Source organism: Ailuropoda melanoleuca, chromosome 1, assembly GCF_002007445.2.
Source record: "Ailuropoda melanoleuca isolate Jingjing chromosome 1, ASM200744v2, whole genome shotgun sequence".
Classification (NCBI taxonomy): Eukaryota; Metazoa; Chordata; class Mammalia; order Carnivora; family Ursidae; genus Ailuropoda; species Ailuropoda melanoleuca.
In genome coordinates this window covers 185,706,784-185,726,773 of record NC_048218.1, presented here as the reverse complement: position 1 = coordinate 185,726,773, position 19,990 = coordinate 185,706,784, and the positions used below count along the sequence as shown (strand labels likewise).

The 19,990-nt window shown below is 34.6% G+C and overlaps 1 protein-coding gene across 1 annotated transcript in view; it reads left to right on the top strand.

Annotated features, from left to right (window-relative positions):
* Nucleotides 1–19,990, top strand: part of WASL (WASP like actin nucleation promoting factor) — a 63,032-nt gene that overhangs the window by 13,283 nt on the left and 29,759 nt on the right. Inside the window, exon 2 of the mRNA XM_002919029.4 lies at nt 19,311–19,445. Coding sequence (XP_002919075.2) covers nt 19,311–19,445 — 135 coding nt within the window. The remainder of the gene's footprint in view (nt 1–19,310; nt 19,446–19,990) is intronic.

Below are 19,990 nucleotides of genomic sequence, written 5' to 3'. Positions count from 1 at the left end.
TTTGACTTTATATTGCCAAATTACACTGTCTTCGTGCCTTTTATTATGATAGTGTATTCTTTGTAGTTCTTGAAAGTGCCCAATTGCTATGTAACTCTGCCCATGGGACCATTAATACTAAGTAACATTAAGCGAATATAAATAGCAATAATTTTTTAAATTTAATTCCACAAAAATGTTCTGATTTCTTAAATGTGATTTTCCTGAGTCCTGCGTATGATTTTTCTTAAGTATTAGAGATTTTTCCATTTTAAAATGAAAGTGAATGAATCAACAATAAAGTATAAAAAGAGTCCAAATGTCCATCAGCTGATGAATGGATAAAGAAGGAATGGTATATAGATATACAGTGGAATATTACTCAGCCATCAAAAGAATGAAATCTTGCCATTTGCAATGACATGGATGAAGCTAGAGTGTCTTATGCTAAGCGAAATAAGTCAGAGAAAGACAAATACCATATGATTCCACTCATGTAGAATTTAAGAAACAAAACAGATGAACATAGGGAAGGAAAGGAAAAATAAAATAGGATACAAACACAGAGGGAGCAAACCATAAGAGACTTTTAACTCTATAGAACAAACAGGGTAGAGGGAAGGAGGGGGGGCTGGGGTAAATGGGTGATGGGCATTAAGGAGGGCACTTGTAACGAGCACTGGGTGTTATATGTAGGTGATGAATCACTCGATTCTACTCCTGAAACTAATACTACACTATATATTAACTAATTTGAATTTAAATAAAATCTTGGGGAAAAAATGAAATGAAAGCGAATGCATGAGAAGATAGATAAAGTTTTATGTATCTCCCTCGTAAAGTAGGATATTGTGGGTTTTTTTCTCAAATAAAGCAAGTAAGAAGTTTGTGTTAATATTTATTGTTACTAACAACTTTCCCCTTTTTTATCTAGCCACCTTGCAAACAAGTTTGTGTCAAACTTAGAAGTAATTAATTTGGTAGTTTGTTTTTAAAACTCATCACAGTAAGGTGTATTTCACTTTTAAAACAATTGAGGTATAATTTACATACATAAAACACACATTTATATACTTAATTTTTATATATCTAAATACTAAAATTGATGAATTTTGACATGTGATACACTTGTGTAACCAGCACCCCCCCAAACAAAGATTAAGAGTAAGAATATCTCTAACACCTTATGAAGTTTCCTACATCTCTATCCAACCAGTTACTTTCTAATTCTTACCTCTCCTTCACCTGCCACCCCATCCCTAGCAGTCACTCTTTGATTTCTATCACAATGGCTTAGTTTTTGCCTGTTTGACTTCTTTCACTCAGCATGTTTTTGAGATTCATTTGTGTTATTGCATAGGTATTTGTTTTTATTGCTCAGTGGTGTTGCATTGAGGAATATATCACAGTTTATTTATGCATTCTCCTATTGATGGATGTTTAAGTTGTTTCCCGTTTGGGACAGTTATAAATAAGGCTTCTGTTGAATGTTCTTGTACAAGTTTTTTATGTCACACATGTTTTTATTTCTTTGGGGTAAATATCTAGGGGAATAATTACATTGTCGTAGGAAGATGTATATTTATCTTTTATAACAAACTTTCAGATAGTTCTCTAAGTGGCTAGTGCCATTTTACACTTTGACCAACAGTGTATGGGACTTCTAGTTGTTCCATGTCTTCTCCAACATTTGGTATGGTGTCTTGATTTTGACCATTCTAGTAGGTGTGAAATAGTGTCTCAGAATGGTTTTTATTTGCATTTCCCTTACAGTTAATGATGTTGAACAATGTTGAACAACCTTTCATGTACTTATTGTCCATTTATGTATCTTTGTTTTTTATGTAACTTTTCAACTGTTGCTCATATATTTAGTGAGTTCTTTATTAATGACTTGTGGAGTGCTTTATATATTCTGGACACAAGGCCATTTATGTACTTCAAATATTTTCTCCCAGTCTGTGGTTTGCCTAATTATTTTCTAAGTGATGTCTGTTGACAGATTGGATTTTTTTAGTTTTGATGAGGTCTAATTTACCTTTCTTTTCCAGAAAATGCTTTTTGTGTTCTAAGAAGTCTTTACCTATGCCAAGGTTACAGTGATAGTTAAGTGCTTTTTCTAGAAGTTTTGTGGTTCTAACTTTTTATGTTCAGGTTTCATTTCTAATTTTTTCATCTCATTGTATATGGAGTGCAGAAAGGGTCAGATGAGTTGATCATTTGATTTTTCTTTTCTTTAGCGGTTCTTTTTTTTTTTTTTTTCCATACAGTTACTCATTCGATAATTGTAATTCATAAAAAAGAATCATCATGACCTAGTGTGGTCATCAAATACTTTACCTCATTAACAAAATAGAAAAAAAATCATATAGATCATATAGATTTAACACAATCCCAGTCAAAATCCCAGAAGGAAAAAGTTGAAACACTTTTTTAAAAATTTAGATGGAAATTCAGGGCACCTAGAATAGCCAAAACAATCTTGAAAAAAGAAAAATGTTGGTCCACCATACCTATTCATACATACTAAGATTTTGATAAAGGTAAAATAATCAAATCATTGTTATATTGGCATTATGAAAAAGGTTCCAAGTCAATTCAGTGATGAAGCATAAGACTTGCCTCTCCTATGAATGGAGGTTGAAATGGAAGCAGATTCCTGTGGTTTGTGGCTTTAAAATATTAGAAATGGGGATGCATTAACTTGGGGTTTTCACCATTTCGTATTGATGTTTGTGACTAATTGAAATGCCAAAAAGAGAACTGTTGTCATTTTTGTAAAGATAATGAAAATACTACAGATAAGCAATTTCTACCTTTCTGAAAATGTATTTAAAATAATTTTGGTAATGTAGCAATAATTAATATGACTTTAAGAAAGACACACCTTTCAGTTTAGTTGAGCTAATGAATGAGTGCAAAATGCGTATAAAATACTGTGTGGGGCCAGGTGTACATAATTGTTTTCAGAGGATGAATGGTGTATTGGTGAAGCAGACCCTGTGTAGGGACCTGTCACAAGTCATTCAATGATATGTGCTTCATTGGAGGTGTAAATGAAACACTATGGGAATATACAGAGGAAGAAGTGTTTGAGGAAATAGGGGAAAAACTACATCAAGAGTGTGATATTTGAACTAGGTATATGGAATTTGAAAAGTTTCAAACCTAATATTACAGCAGAGTAAACAAACATCGTAAGATGAAAAATACGGTATGTATGGGCATCTGCAGATTATTTGGCTGCTGTCTGATATATACTGGGTTAATAGTAGGGGATGAAGGTAAAGTTGTTAATTGCCTCAGGTTAAGAAAGTGCTTGAATCCTTGCCAAACAGTTGGACCTTATTCTTGTCAAATAGGAGCATATTATGTTTTTTGAGCATGAATCTGTACACTAAAAAGTAATTGATGGGATGCCTGGGTTGTTCAGTCGGTTAAGCCTCTGCCTTCGGCTCAGGTCATGATCTCAGGGTCCTGGGATCAAGCCCCTCATCCAGCTCCCTGCTCAGCGGGGAATCTGCTTCTGCCTCTGTGCGCATGCTTGCTCTCCCTCTCTCTCTCTCTCTCTCTCTCTCTCTCAAGTAAATAAAATCTTAAAAAAAAAAAGAAAGAAAAGCATTAAAAAAAAAAGATAATTGACTAGAATATATGGAAAATAAAATAAAGGCAAAGTGTCCTCTTAGGCTATTAAAATACTTCAGGCCAAAGGAAGGTATAAATTTCAGATCCCCATGTATACAGTTGTGCATATACATATAGTAGAAAAAGTGTCCTTTCTCGATTTCCATTAAGAACTCAGAGGTATGAGAATGTACTGAATATAAAATTTTTATTTTAACAAGTTTATTGTTAGTTAAGGTTCTTTGATACAAATAACAGAAACTAGTTCTGGCTGGCTTAAGCAAAAAGGAATTTATTGCCTATCAGAGGATCCCTTGGAATCGGGAACAGAATTGAACAATAAAACTTCAGGAACATCAAGAGGCTGGTGGAACAATAGCAGGAGTTGGTGGAACTTCCCTCAATTCCAGTCATCTCCTCCCTCAACCCTCAGTCCTGTGATTCAGTTTGGAATTCTCAATTTTTGGGAGAGAATCTGTCTTGAGCTTCAGCACAGGTGCTTGTCCCTGGAGAGAGGCAGTGGGTTTCTAACATCAGAAGTATTAGGGATGGGGGACAGGCAGTCCCTGCTTAAGGTAGTTTTACCATGTGTGTAAAAGTTAGTGAAATTTTTGTTGAGATGTAGTACACAATTATTTATTTAGTGTGTCACTGACCTAAACCTTCTTTAGGTGCCATCCTTAAACTGGGGATGCCTGGGTGGCTCAGTCGGTTGGGTGGCAGACTCTTGATTTTGGCTCAGGTCGTGATTTCAGGGTCCTGGGCTCGGACCCTGTGTTGGGCTCTGCGCTCAGGGTGGAGTCTGCTTGTCCCTCTCCCTCTGCTCCTCCCCCAGCTCTGAGCTCTCTTGCTCTCTCTCTCAAATAAATAAATAAAATCTTAAAAAAATATTTACTGTAACTGAGGTGCTTTTGTAGTTAAATTCTGATCCTAGATTTGCAGGCCGTAAAGGTGTAAGGGTGTCTTTCATGTTTTTGCAAGCTTAGGGTTCTTTCTGGTTCTCCTTATTTTAACTGACCAACTTGCTGAAAACAGGAAATGTTAGTCCTCTAATTACCAGTTTCTGTAAGCTAGTAGTAGAGCTTTGAAATGATCTGATTGGAAATATAGCAACTGATAATCTGATAATAGCAGTGTCATAATAATTAACATTCAGTAAGTACATACAATGAATGACCTACAATTTTCTAAGTACTTTCTGTGTTATTATTTTATTTAATTTTAATCACCCTATGATGAAGAAATTGTTCTGAGCATCTGACATGTATTAACTAATTTACCCTATAACACAAAATGAAGTTAGTAATATAATCCCCATTTTGCAGATCAGGAAATGGATAGGGAAGTGAAGCACATAATCACCTAAAATCACTTAGCAAGTCAATGGTGTGATCTATCCCGGAGCCTGTGCCTTAGTCCTCACATTATTCTTCCCTAGGATGTCTCTGATTCTCTGCCCTCACGTTGTCCCCAGCGAGAATTCAGGGTTTGCTTCTCAGCCTTCCCAGAGCAGGTTATTTCTGCTTTCCTTTGGGTACATTTCATGTGGTACATTTTTATTTGGTAGCATACTTTGTTATTTTTTAAAACATATCTCCCTAACTAGGTTATTAACTCATCAAAGACAGAGACCAGCCCTTAATTGTCTATTTTCAGCATATAATAATATCTGTTAAATTGAATTTAATGCCCTATTCAAACTTTGTCTTCAAGTTAGCCAGACATTTTCATGAATAAGATTTTATTCTTTTTATTGTGAATGTTCCTTGTTTAATGATACCAACTCTGTTCTACCCTTAACCTTATAAATTCCATGTCTTAGTCTAAGAAAGTATTTATATAAAACATCTTCCCTAGGATTTTCCAGAGCAGTACTGTCCAGTGAAACTTTTAATGACGGTGGACATATTCTGTCCATTTAATAAGTGGTTACCCTTGGCTTTTGAGCATTTGAAATGTGGCTAGTATGACCAGGGACCTGAATTTTCAACTTTAAATAGCTATATGTGGCTATTGACCTCCTTATTAGTGCAGCTCCAAAGAGCAGAAAGGTATCTAAAACCAAACAGCACCCTTCCACCTCCTGCCTAGTCACCCAGATGAGGCACTTACCTGGAGAGGACAATAACATTGTGTAACATTTCTTTGGCTCAAAGTTAATTAGTTCCCAAATAATTTAAGCATTAAAAAAAATAAAACATTCAAGTTATTAAATATTTACATGGGATCCAGGCCACCCATTCCATTTAGAGAGAAAATCATTAGCTTGTTGTTTTGCCTTTATAGCAGCACTTAGTGTAATATTAGAGAGTAGAATTTTATTATATAAAATCCTAACATTTTCCCCTGCCCCCCAAGTTTGTGGTTTATTAATAGTAAAGATGTTTTAAAAGAAAAAAAAAAAAACATGATCTTCCTTTTCTTTTAATATAGTCTGTTTCCTACTCCTTTGTGGTAGATGCACTTAAACATCTAGTTAGTTCATTCAGTTTCAGTAATGGTAACTGGAGTTAGAAATATTAGTTCATGCATTTTGAGTAAAAAATGCCTTTTGAAACTAGCAATATTGAGCTTTCTGAGGAAGTATATAAAACCTAGTTTATTAAATAAATGATTTTTCAAATTATTGACTAGATTATTATTAATGTTTTGCATTATGATTTTAAGTCTGAAATTGTTCATAAAATATACATTTTTTAATTGAAGAATAATTGAAATATAGTATATTGGTTTCAGGGTACAGCATAGTGATTTAATATTTATATACATTGCAAAGAGATCACCATAATAAGTCTAGTTACCATAAAGTATAATTCTTAAAAACAACTTTAGGAAGGTTTTTGCCTTTCCTTTTTTTTCTTTTCTAAGTCTTATACATAATGTATGAGAGAGTCTCAAATGTTGAATTTAAAGTCCTTAGGTTGTATGTTGAATTTAAACTATCTTCGGTTTACTCTCAGATTGACCTTCTCTTTGCATGTCTTTTCCCCATCTTGATGGTACATACGAAAGTGAAGCAAATTAAATGTGTGTATGTATATAATATATAATGTGTACAAAAGAAATGTGCATATATATCTGTTATATGTACATGTATGTATGTATATATAATATGTACACATATCCTTGTGACTATAAAAGCTTGGATAATTATGGGTTGCTGCATATAGAATAACAAATAGGGAAGAGAAAGCCAATTGAATTTTATTTAAACTTGCTTGTCTTGATTAATCATGTTTAAGAGTTCAGAAGACTCAGAGGGAAGGTTTGTGAAAGAAATCATAGACTTTGGCCTTCATTACAGTCATAGGCTATTTCTTTATAGTAGCCAAAGTTTGCTTTTTTATTACTTTATGCCTTCAGATACTATAGTATGTTATGTTAGTATAGTATGTTATTTTCAGCAGTGTTCACTTTTAATTTTTAAGGAGAAGGCTTTTTAAAAGTTACTAGAAATTCTTCCTGAGTTGCAGTTCACAAAGATCTTTTTTCCTCCAGACTTATACCATGATATGACTTGAATAGGTCTTTTTCTTTCTTTTGTGCATTTTCAAATCAATATTTAGTTTTTTGAAAAGCTAAGAGTCACATGGTTTAAAATCAAAATGTATGAAAGTGAGAAGTTTCTTCTCCATCCTATCTTGCATTTGCCTAGTCCTTTCTTCCCTGACATAACACCTGTACATACACAAAACAGCAACTGTGTCCCTTTCCAGTTTTATGCATACTGAGGCAAATACTGATTCTTGCTGCTGGTGTTGTGCACAAATGTTAACATACTATGCCTTTCATTTCACAGTTTGCTTTTTTCTCACATAACAATGTATCTTGAGAATTTTTATCATTAGGGCCTTTTCATTCTCTTTTTTTTTTTAAGCAGCTATATAGTATCTCATTGTATAGCTGAATTTAATGAGTTGAGTGGTTATTTTTCTTGATGACTTAGAAAATTCCAGTTGCCTGAATAATTTTGGATAATATTACGGTTCTGAATTAACAAATGTAAGATTTGAAGTATTCCAGTGATTTTGATGGAAGGCTTTCTAAAATGTGTTACTCTTTTAGTGTGGTTTAGTAAAATAGACCAAACACATTACTAAACCTATTTTAACTTCTGTATGATAAACTAGGTCATCTATGTGAACAATTTGGGTACCATATATTTTACTATGCTATGTTTCCTTGCTCCAAAGGAAATATATCATTTTTATAAGATGCAGATTGTCATATCATGCTGCATCATGAATTTATTCATTTTGTCTGTGGTTGACTTAACTTTTTTAGGGTTATTGCCAGTCAGTTATAGCTCTTCTTTTACTCTGTATGTTATATTATCTTTGTTTATGTAATATTTCGCATCCCTGCTAATTATTAGATACTTTTATCTCAGTATTTTGTAGATCTGTTACTGTTTTGCATAAGCAAGATTGTTTGAGTAATGCTTCCCTATATTTTCTGAGTATGTGGGCTCTCTTGCAAAGGATTTATTGGAGATCTGCTGTCCAGGTAGCACTCAACTGGGCTTCCTTTCAGAGAATTAGCAGTAGTAGTACCTATGTGTACTAATGGGAAAACTCTTGTACGATCCACATCAGAGATCATAATTTTTCCTATTCCAAGTAGTTATTTATTTATTTATGTTGAGATATAGTTGACATACAATCTTATATTAGTTTCAGGTGTGCAGCATATGCTCACCACCAAAAGTGTAGTTGTCATCTGTCACCATACAGCGTTATTACAGTATTATTGACTATGTTCCCTGTGGTTTTTTTAATGAACTTTTAAGTTTCTCACCATGTTTGCTTCTTATAGACTTTTTAATTCTATATTTCATTTTATTCTTTAGCATTTCCTGTCCACTAAAAAATGTTTAACCTGACCATTGGTGTAGTTTGAGAGGACCTAATTACCTAACCAGTCCACTGACTTTTGAAGAGAATCTTCTTGGTAAGGCCCAGTGAAAAGAAAAACTGCTTCCTCCTTCTGAGTTTTGATGACTGAAGCTAACTAAAGTGTCTTGTTAGGCAAGCTAATGTTGCTTATTCTCATAAATAATGGGATGTTAACAGTCGGTTAAGTTGTAACACTTTTTGAGGAAGTCAGGGAAGGGATATGATAGATGACATCTGAACTGAGGTTTGAAAGGTGAGCAGAATTAGCCAGGTAAAAGGAGGGTGAGAGAGGGTGTTTTGTTTTTGAGAGCACAGACTTGAAATCAAAGATCAGAAGGTGAGAGCGGATAACGGTTTAGAGGGAGACGGTCCCATGTGTCTTCTGTATACCCTGTAATAGAGGAGAACATGGCTGCGCATGCATTTCTTTTTGCAATGGGGAGCAAATTATTTCCTCCATCATTTTGTTAATGTACTGGACTGTTTAGAACACATGTAAATATTATCTATTTCATTTTACCAGACCGATAAGGAATCCATAGATCAGGTCAGATGAAGAATAATCAAAACAAATTCTTGCTGAAAAAAGAGATGACCTGAGAAGTTGGGTTGTTGGGGGCACATCATGGAAGTGAAAATGTTATTACCATTACACAGATATAAGTATGCTACAGTTAGTGGGGAACAGTTTACATCTCCAGTTTTGTAGCATCATAGCTACAGTAATAGCCCTGTGCCTATCACATAACACATATTCAACAGATACTTAAATGAATGATTAAAAATTAAATACCTATGATTGGGAATTGCCAGGAAAACCGGTTTAGAATCAGTATTAATTTTCTGAGTTGCTCAACAATAAGAGTTTTTTCCCCTCAAGTTGTGAACTCTCCATTACAGCAAGCATTCAAGCAAATGTTATTTAATCATCTTAATGGAATGTTATGTGAAGGATTTTTACTTTGGGTAGAAGATCGACTATAAAAGACTTACAACCCATCCACATCCACACACACGTACCCGTTGGCCTTTCACACGTTTTTTGAGTGGTTTTTTGAAGTTGCTTGACCACAGTTTTCTTATGTGGGTAAGGTCATTGTATGTTAAAAAGTTACTACATTAAATTTAGTTAGGCAAAGGGAATATGTTGACTTAGATAATTCATTTTTTTTTCAGATACAGAGGCCTGTTGCTGCCATTGATGCATCATTTTCTTAACCCAAGTAAGGCTGATCTAGGTTTTGTGGCCTGAAACATAGACAGTTTGGAGGACTCTCTTCAAAAAAAGAATCCAAAATTAAATATAAAAATAAATGGTTATTTAGTATGAGAAAAGATCGCAACAAAAAGATACCATAAACATCACAAAATCCAGAATAGCTTATTGCTTATTATAACTTATTTCTGTTATTAATAATTGACTGATACACCTTCTTGATACTTTTTTCCTATCTCCTTTGGCTACATAATCATTGAACACCTCTTTACATGACAGCAATTTTGTATTTTTTCTAGAGAGAACATTTCCTCTTACACATAGCTTGGCAAACTATAGCCTGCATACTAAATCCAGCCTGCTTGTGTTTGTAAATGAAGTTTTATTGGAACATATGTATCTCTAAATTATCTATGGCTGCTTTTGCACACACAGAGCAGCAGAGGTAAAAGAGACCTAATAGCCCACAAAGCCTAAATATTAACTCTTGGCACTTTACAGAAAAACACTCCTGCTCTAGTATGTTTGATCAAAATGTTGATAGTTGTGAAGCTGAAAGAAATTTCCTGAAACCAGTTAATTGTAATAATACATCTAATTTCCTTCAGTTTTTTTAGAGGGTGTGTCTTGCCTGGGGAAGACTCCAGCACTTTGATCTTAGTTGGCTGGCCCACTCCACCATCCCCAGAAATATTCGTGAAGTTTGGGCTTAGTATACCACCTCAGCAGGCAGCTAGACAGTACTCATTCAGACCTTTTCCTTGGGGTTAAAGATTGGGTCTGGATGCATTTTGTGGTCCAAGAGGGGACAGGTTATTTGCTGGGGCTGGGCAGATGTTGAGATAGTGTATTCTTGATGGAAGTACCAGGATCACCTTCAAGGATAGCTAGAGAGGAGTCCTTAGCATGAGGCTGAGGTTGCTGCTACCTCATGTGCTCCCCAAAGGAGAACAAGCCAAACCTTGTAAGGGGCTCTTCCAAGTAAAGGACCCTGACGCTTAAACTGATCGACTTCATGGTAAATCTACCTATGTCCCCGGGACATATACATATACATAAGTTTTATAGATATATATATAGATATATGTAGATATATCTATATATATATAAAACTTACATCTGTTTGAAGTTTTTCTTTTCATAAAGATCCTTTCTTCTCATGCAATAGCAGTGCTCTGTTTTCTACCACCACTAACCTCCCCCTCCACTCCCCCAAAATAAGGTAAACCAAATGGGATCAGTAGAGGAATAAAATTATATTAAGGATATATAGTTCTTTGAGAATCATTTAAATGGGATAGGGCAAAAATATAACGAATTAGGAACTGAGATGAATCAATGAGTAGTGTATGGTAAATATAAAATGAGCATCTGATTGTGAAATTTGTCCAGAGCTGACCAAGATGACCTTTGGCAAGTAAATTGACCTCTTCTGTAAAATGAGGGGATTGGATTATACTCTGGATAAATTTATGGTGAAATGGTATTGGGTTCAGGAACACTGAAATCCTATTAATGATCAGAGTACCTACCTTTCCATCTTCTCTTCCCAAACTGTTATTTGCGCACGAAAGTGGTAGCAGAATAAAATCTGTATTTTTTATAATAAATGTGTATATTTTATAATAAAAATCTATAATATACTTATGTTTTATACACATAAAATATACGTACCATTTTATAAATATGTAATATATATGTTTTATGAAACAATATACTTTATTTTATAATTTTATAATATATTTTATACACTCACACATATATTGTTACCAGGGCTTGGGTCCCAGCTGGTAAATGTTAACCTTTGATCAGCTGAGGTGGTAATCCTAGGGAACCTACTTCCCACCTCCATCTTCATTCCCTGAAAATTGAAACCCACACTTTAGGTTTTACCATAGGTTTTACTGACCTTGTGAGAGAGAAGCAGACAAAGGGAAGAGGAGACAGAAAAGGAAGGAAGAAAAATTCCTTTAAGCAGGTCCACTTACCCTGCAGGGAAGGGAGAGGCAGAGGAGAGCAAGCCAACACTTGTTTGCTGCCCTTTTAACGCAATGTCCTCACCTATTCGCAAACATAACCCAGTCTGTAATGAGATCAGTATCACTCTCACCTTTATCTATATATGGTTATTCTTCAAGTAGAAAATTAAGAGTACAGTAAACCTTGCCATTTGTGGTTTTAGCGTCTGTAATTTTGATTGTAGTAATGGTAAAGGTCTTTGCCACATAATTTATAATTTTTTGATGTATGAATTTAAATCACAGGCAACATATGAGATTGATGTGTGGCTATGAGTGGTTTAGTGAGCGAGCCTAGTCTCTTGTTCAGTACATATTGTTTTAGTAAGGCTTTTGGATATAAAGTATATTTTAAAAATGATTCTAGAAAAGAAAATGCATTGATAGAGTGAGATCTAGAACTTTTATGGTTTGTAGATAAAAAATTTTGGTGACTTTACTGGTAATTTTAAACACATATTCAATATAAACGTATTGCTGCAAACAAACCACCTAAAAATGTTGTGACTTAAAAGCAGTATTGATTTTTTTTTTTTTTTTAACGATTCTGTGGCTTGGCGGGGTGGCTACTTTGTCACCTCTGCTCACTCACGCAATAGCATTCAGCTGGCAGGTCTAATGGGAACTGGGCTTAGCAAAGTCAAGTAATATGATGGGGGCCTTGCTTTCCACATACTCTTTCACCCCAAGATTTTAGGGCAGCAGAGGGCAAGCCACATTGTACAAGTATTTTTCAAGCTTCTACTTACATTTGCAGAGGTTCTGTTAGTCAAAGTAAGTGATATGGACAAACCCAGGGTCAGTGGGGGAGGAGAGTGTACCAGAACTGGGATACTAAGAGGCATCAAAAGCCATTATAGAACGATAAACCACTGTACCACATCTCCAGACAAGGTTTCTAAACTACACGTGGCTGTTTCTCTCTCTAAACCATAGAGGTGAGCTATTTTTTGATGTTACTTTAATAAGAAGTCTGTAACTTCATTCCATGCCACTGTGCTATTTCTCAGCTCCCCAAACTCCCTTAGCACTTTCCCATGGTAGGGTGTTTGTTGATATGTCTGCATAGAATGGTGTTTTCTCTCCTCTTCCCTTCACCCCTTTGCTCACCTGACTCATTCAGTTTCATCCTTCAGGTAAATTGTCACTTTTGGGGAAGCCTTCCCGTGCTGGGTAGGTTTTACATTTTTCCTGCATAATGAATTTTTCCTTATAGCATTTGTAATAGTTACTAATGTCTGTGTGCCCATTAGAACACATTTCATGAGGACCATGCCTGTGTAATAATTTTTTTACTCGACCTCACTTTCATTCCCACCCACCTCTATCACAGTTCCATGTACACAGTAGGTACTCAGTAAACACTTGGTAAATGAGTATGTCTAACATGGTTGTTTTCTTAGACAGCTGCTAAGGCCTAAAAGAGTGTTTCTGCTTGATTTATAGGACAGCAGCTGTTTTCACGTGGCTCCACTTTTTTTCATTATTGAAATTCTGTTACTGCTTTCGTCTTTTTCCTCTTCTAGTCCTCCAACTTCAGTTCTTTAAAAATTACTGTTTCTTGTGGTGTCTTCTATCTTTGATGTATTTTTTAATCTCTACCTTCTTCTATTGTTTTTTCTTTCTTTTTCTGGTTCACATTGTGGGAATTACCAGGTGATAAAATCTCTCCTTTCCAGAGTAAGTTATTTGTGTTTTCTTTTCCTGGATAATTTTCACTGATACTCACGAGTCAGGACTCTTGCTTCTGTTTTTTAAATTGCTGGTTTCTATATTGGGATTTTTAGGTGGCCGTGTAACAGGTGTTTTTATACTTTAATTATTTCAAAAATGGCTCCTTGAGATCACTGCATAAAGTAATTATGAGAATTCAACCAGATTCCTTGTTTAAATAATTTTTAATTTTTAATTGAAGTATAGCGAAATTATTTTTCTTTACTTTTGTAATTTCTTTTATGCTTTATATTAAAATTTTATATTCATGATACTAACGGGACTTTTCACATGAATATATCATCAGAGTATTTAAAATAGCTTTATGTAGTAAGAAAACCTAGGATGGCTTTTCCTGGATTAGTTTTTAGGAACTTGGGTACACACACACACACACACACACACACACACACACACATAAAAGCTGGAGTGTTTTGACTATTAATCTAGGCCATTGTGACCATAGAAAAGACTTATTTATTCAGTCATGTGATTTTTTTCCACACTCAATTTATTTTGGATATTAATTGAATATATGTATCTTTAAAAATTATTTCCTGTAACAACGTTGTGTATTTTTTGGATCATTAAAATAATAATAGTTGTAGACAATTATTCACTGTTAAGTCCCCTTAGTACTTGTAGGCAGTTGGTTGTCAAGCAAGAATCTATAAGACCTAGTATCTTCCAGTTTTTTCCGTCATTAGCTGATTCTACAATAAAAGAAACATCTATTTTCCTGATCTAAAATTCTTATTCTGACCTGTTATATAACGTGGTTGTTCTGATAATGTGAAAAGAATTTAAACTATAGAAATGGCGATAGTTGCGATTTAAATCTTAGGAGGAAGTTTCTTTTAACAAAGTTGGTGTCAGTATAGAAGGAATTTGAAGAAATAGTTTTCTTAGTTTTGGGTCAGTGTGGGTGGTGCTTTATATATGGACAGGTAGCAGTGGCTCTGAGAAGAGAACCACCTTCCCAAGACTGTCATGGCTATGGAAGGAGGCTGAGAGTCTTACACTTTTATGAATCATTTAGGCTTTAAAATTTTTTAATTTCAAAATAATTTCATAGTTACAGAAAAGTTACAAATATAGTACGAATAATTTTTGCATATCTTTCATGCAGATTTGTCAAGCATTTATAACAGTTTACCAGGGTTTCTTCTATTTATATACACATACATATTATTATTTTCAGAATCACTTGAGAGTAACTTGCCAATATGATGCCCCTTTATAATGCTTTAAGATGCATATCCTTTAAAAAATTTATTTATGTGAGAGAGAGAAAGAGTGTATGTGAGTGAGCAGAGGGGAGGGGCAGAGGGAGGGGGAGAGAGAAACTTTAGTGGACTCCCCATTCAGCACAGAGCCTGATGCCAGGCTCTGCCATGCTCCTTCTCACAATCCTGAGATCAGGACCTAAGCTGAAACCAACTCAACTGGGCCACCCAGACGTCCCCAAGATGTGAATCCTAAAATCAAGGGTATTATCATAGTATTACCAAAATCAGAATATGTAATTTTTAATTTAGCAAATGTATGCTTACTTGGACCAAAGTATAGGTGAAGTGAAAGTATAGTCTAGAAATTATATTTTCTATACTTATGGTATAGAAACTGTTTAGGTGCTTAAGGGAATTAGAGTCTACTTAATGGGTAATAAATCAATACAGAAAATTATTCTGTTTTAGAATTAAATCTGTGATGTAATAAGATTTACACAAGGTATTCAAAAAGGTACAAAAAAAGCAGAGTCATTGAACATAGGGAATCAGGGAAATCATTCCTGACAGTGCAGAGTAATAAGCCTGAAAGGTAAAAATGCCCTATCGAAGGACAGTGGGAGGGAGTCACATCCCAGAATTCATCCTTTATCTTATTTTCGCCCTTGACAAAGTTCTGATGATGAATATGCCATGGCAATAACTTAGTACTGAAATACCAGGAATGCGTAAGATAGGACAGGTTGTATTTCTACAGAAGTTGATACAGTACTTTTTCCCTTTAATTAACAAATTTTAATCCTAACATTATTGGGCTAATAGATTCCTTTCCTAAGCACTTGTCCCTACATTGTTTTTTAATAATACCTTCTCAGTTACGAAAGACAAGAAGTAATGGAGTTGATTAGCGGTAATTACTTTAAAGGAATGGAAAGAATGTTTTTAAAAAATTAAGCCACTGTCAATCTAGAGCTTAAGGGATAGTCACTGTTTTTTTATATTTCTAGCATTTATATATTAAACTTTAAGTGTATAAGCTATTCTTGCATTCATTATAATTTTTCTGGAGTAATCAGAAAGGGCTTTATATACTTTTCAGACTTGGCTAGTTTAAGATAAATGGAAGTGAAAGAGGCATTCTTAGACTGATAATACAATTGTAGCAAAATTTTGAAAATCCAGTTACTGAAAATAGGTTATGATTAGGTGGTTTCTTCAGTATTAAAATTTTATAAATTGTTATATCATAAGGTTTATAGTGCCAGCCATTTTTATGTGGAATGTTATTGAACTGTTTCACGGGTCTTTACTTCTTAAGCAGATGTTTTAAGAATTTGTTTTAAATTTATATAAATGTTTAAATGTGGATTTTTATTTTTTGGTTTTTTTTTAAGTTCACATATACATTCAGTGTTTTACGTTATATTTGGTCATTTGGCAAGAGAATTTCCATAATGGAATTTCAGACTCTATTTGATAATGCGTTGTTTCTTTCACTAGCTGTTACTTCTTGTTTTTTGGTTTAAAAAAAAAGAAGTAAATGATTTTTTTTTGAAGATTTATTTATTTATTTATTTGAGAGAGAGCGTGTGCTTCCGGTCCTGCCTGAGGTGGGGGAGGGGAGAGGGATACCAGCAGACTCCCTGCAGAATGGGGAGCAGATGCCAGGCTCTATCTGATGATCCCTGAGATCATGACCTGAGCTGAAATCAAGAGTTGGACGCCCAACCGACTGAGCCACCCAGATGCCCCTAAAATTAGGGACTTTTTTGAGGTTTTTTTTCTTGGTATCTACTTTCCTAGTTGTTTTTCTTTTTAGAAAGGAATGCATTTTGACAACATCATACTAAAAGAGCTGTAATTTATATGAATTTGACTTAGAAAATAAATTTATTCATCTGATTTTGAATCCTTCAGCCTGGTCTTTAATACCTTTAGATAATATATGCAAAATCCTTTTTTTTTTGAAGTTTTTAGTGTTAGGAGTTTGAGGTCAGGGAGCCCAAACAGATGATTATATGTATTATAATTGCAGAAGAACAAAGTATGTTTTGAGCAGGCCAAAGTCATACTGAACATTCTTCAATGTCCTTTTTTAAGCCCAATATTCTAGTATATACATTTTTTATGTTTCTAAGCGATTTCATAATTTTTTTTAACGGCTCTTGTGGAAATTTTCCTGCTGCTTTGTGTCCTGTTCATGACTCTGAAATTCAAAGATGAGGGGCGCCTGGGTGGCTCAGTCGTTAAGCATCTGCCTTCGGCTCAGGGCATGATCCCGGGGTCCTGGGATTGAGCCCTGCATCAGGCTCCCTGATCTGCTGGGAGCCTGCTTCTTCTCTTCCACTCCCCCTACTTCTGTTCCTCTCTCGCTGGCTGTCTCTATGTCTATCAAATAAATAAATAAAATCTTTTAAAAAAAAAAAGAAAAAGATGAGTCTGGTCTACAAAAATTAAAAACATAACATGAAGTAGTGTTACTTACGAAAATCTTTATACAATTTTGGTCCCCAAAAGTACACTGATCTTACATTTTTTACTTTATTATTATAAAAGACCTGCATATATATATTAGCTCTTTGGAATCCTCTTATAAAAGGAGGGCATTCCCCAGCCATAGTTAAGTAACCTAAAACAGCTTTATCTCTAAATCTTAACGTAGTCTGTTTTTTTTAACAATGCCCAGTATTCATTGAACTGATGTACTGTTCTTACTTAAATCATCCGTCACTTCTGGTTTTTTAAATTCCTTTTGGTTTTTTAAATTCCTTTTATTTAAAAAACCATAACTAATGTATTTATTTACATAGATATTTTGTTTCATATTTATATAACAAATAATAAATTTTTGTTGTATTTTAAATTATTTCCTTGATTTCCGGTTTTGGAGCGAATTACTAGATTTAGACCAGAAAACATGATTATTATTTTCAGAGGATTTGTAAGTGCTGTGTATCACTCTTTCAGAAACTAAAATCGAATAGTTACATCTGAGATTATAATATTAAAAAAACTTTAATTTAGAATTAAACTAAAGGTTTCCATTATTTCATGATGCTGTCATGAGGGAGGTGGCAACATGGTAAAACTTAATGTGCTGTGTTCCTTGTGTGCAACTATTAGCTCTTCTCTTACACATCAAAAGTGTACTAATTATTAGGCATATCCTTGGGAAAATTAGTACAATAATAACTCAAATAATTCCTCATATCTTCAGCATAGCTCTCAAGTATAGCTTTCAAGCATGGCCATGTGCAAGTCACTTAATATCTTTTTTCCCTCAGTTTTGCCATCTTTAAAAAAGGTGATATTAGAGGGGCACCTGGGTAGCTCAGTTGGTTAAGTGTCTGCCTTCAGCTCAGGTCATAATCCCTGGGTCCTGGGATCAAGACCGCATTGGGCTCCCTACTGAGTGGGGTGCCTGCTTCTCCCTCTCCCTATGCCTGCTGCTCCTCTTGCTTGTGCTCTCTCCCTCTCTCTCTCACTCTGTCAAATAAAATCTTTAAAAAATATAAAAAAGGTGATATTAGAATCTATCTTCCAGGATGATGATATGTTCAAAGTGTCCAGCGCTATAATTAGTACCTCCAAATCTTGCTTTCAAGTTTGATTTAGTAGCATACTAAAGTAGTTACTGGCTGTATGGACCGTCAGCCTTTACTAACACTACTACTTCATTACTTAAGCGTTCACCGTATTAGAAAATGGTGTAGTAGTCCTCCCTTATCCATGGTTTTGTTCTCCCCAGTTTCCGTTACCCACGGTCAGTCAGCTGCGGTTTGGAAGCAGATGATCCTCCTTCTGACATATTGTCAGAAGCTCAGTAGTAGCCTGCTGCTACGTCATAATGCCTATGCCATTCACCTCACTTCATCTGCTCGCATAGGCATTTTCTCATCTCACATCATCACAAGGATGAGTATGGTACACTAAGATATTTTGAGAGAGATCCCACATTCACATAACTTTTATTACAATAATTATAATAGTTCTATTTTACTTTCCGTTATTGTTTTTGATCTCTTGCTGTGCGTAATTTATAAATTAAACTTCATCTTAGACATATAAGAAAAAACATAGCCTATATGGGATTTGTACTATCTGCAGTTTCAGGCATCCACTGGAGGGTCTTGGCATGTATGCCCCATGGATAAAGGGGGACTACTGTATATTACAAGGAGTAAGAATATAGGATCTGAAGTCACAAATTGCCTGAATTGGAACTCTGCCGCTTTGCTGTGTGATTTGGGGCAAATTATTTATCCCTTTAACCTTGGGTTTTACAAGCATAAAATGAGATTATAATAGTAATAAGTTTAAATGGAGTTGTATTTAAAAGTGCTTAACACGATTTTTGATGCATTCTGAGGATCAGTAAATGTTCGCTTTCCATAGTTATTTTTAGTGCAGTTATTGTGTTACTACTACATAAGAAATTACTTCAGAAAATAATGGCTGAAAGTAACAATAGATGTTTATTATTTCCTTGTTTCTGTGGGACAGGAAATCAGGAGCAACATAGCTGGGTGGTTCTGGTTGGATGTCTCTCATGAGTTTGCAGTGAAGATGTCAGCAGGGGCTGTGGTCGTCTGAATGTTAATTTGAACCAAATGGCTATAAATTTTATATTTTCCAGACTATGTCTTCAGCAGTGGTACAGTTATATGCAGCAGATCGTAACTGTATGTGGTCAAAGAAGTGCAGCGGTGTCGCTTGTCTTGTTAAGGACAATCCACAGAGATCTTATTTTTTAAGAATATTTGATATTAAGGTGAGTTTTGTTTTGCTTCCACCTTAAACTGTAGGTGAATAGGTTTTTTAACCTCAGTTGTAATTTTTATATATATATTTGTAAATATTGTTATATAATTTTTGTTCAGCCTGTATGTATTGTTTAAATTATACTTAATATTAGAAGAGTGAAGCTTGGTTTTAGATAATGAATCATGGGCATTGCTACCAAACAGGAATACATTGTAAGCCAGAACGTGAATAGTTCACTATTTTATCTTTCCACAGCCACCACACATTAAAGGATTTTTTTGTTTTTGTTCTTGTTTTTAATATCTTTACATCTTGGGCTTTTCCTATAGTCTCTCTTTTTCTAATGATACTCTTTTATTCCATTTTGTCCATTGCAGAGTAGTGTATGTAGTCCTTTCAGGGAACTATAAAAATATATTTTAGTTTAGTATGTACTGTTAGTTACTTCAGCCTATGTTCAAAGCATGATACAATATCTATAATAATGTATTTGCTACCTGTATTTCCTTATGTTGTTTCTCAACATAGGTATGTTGAGATTTTCACAGCTTT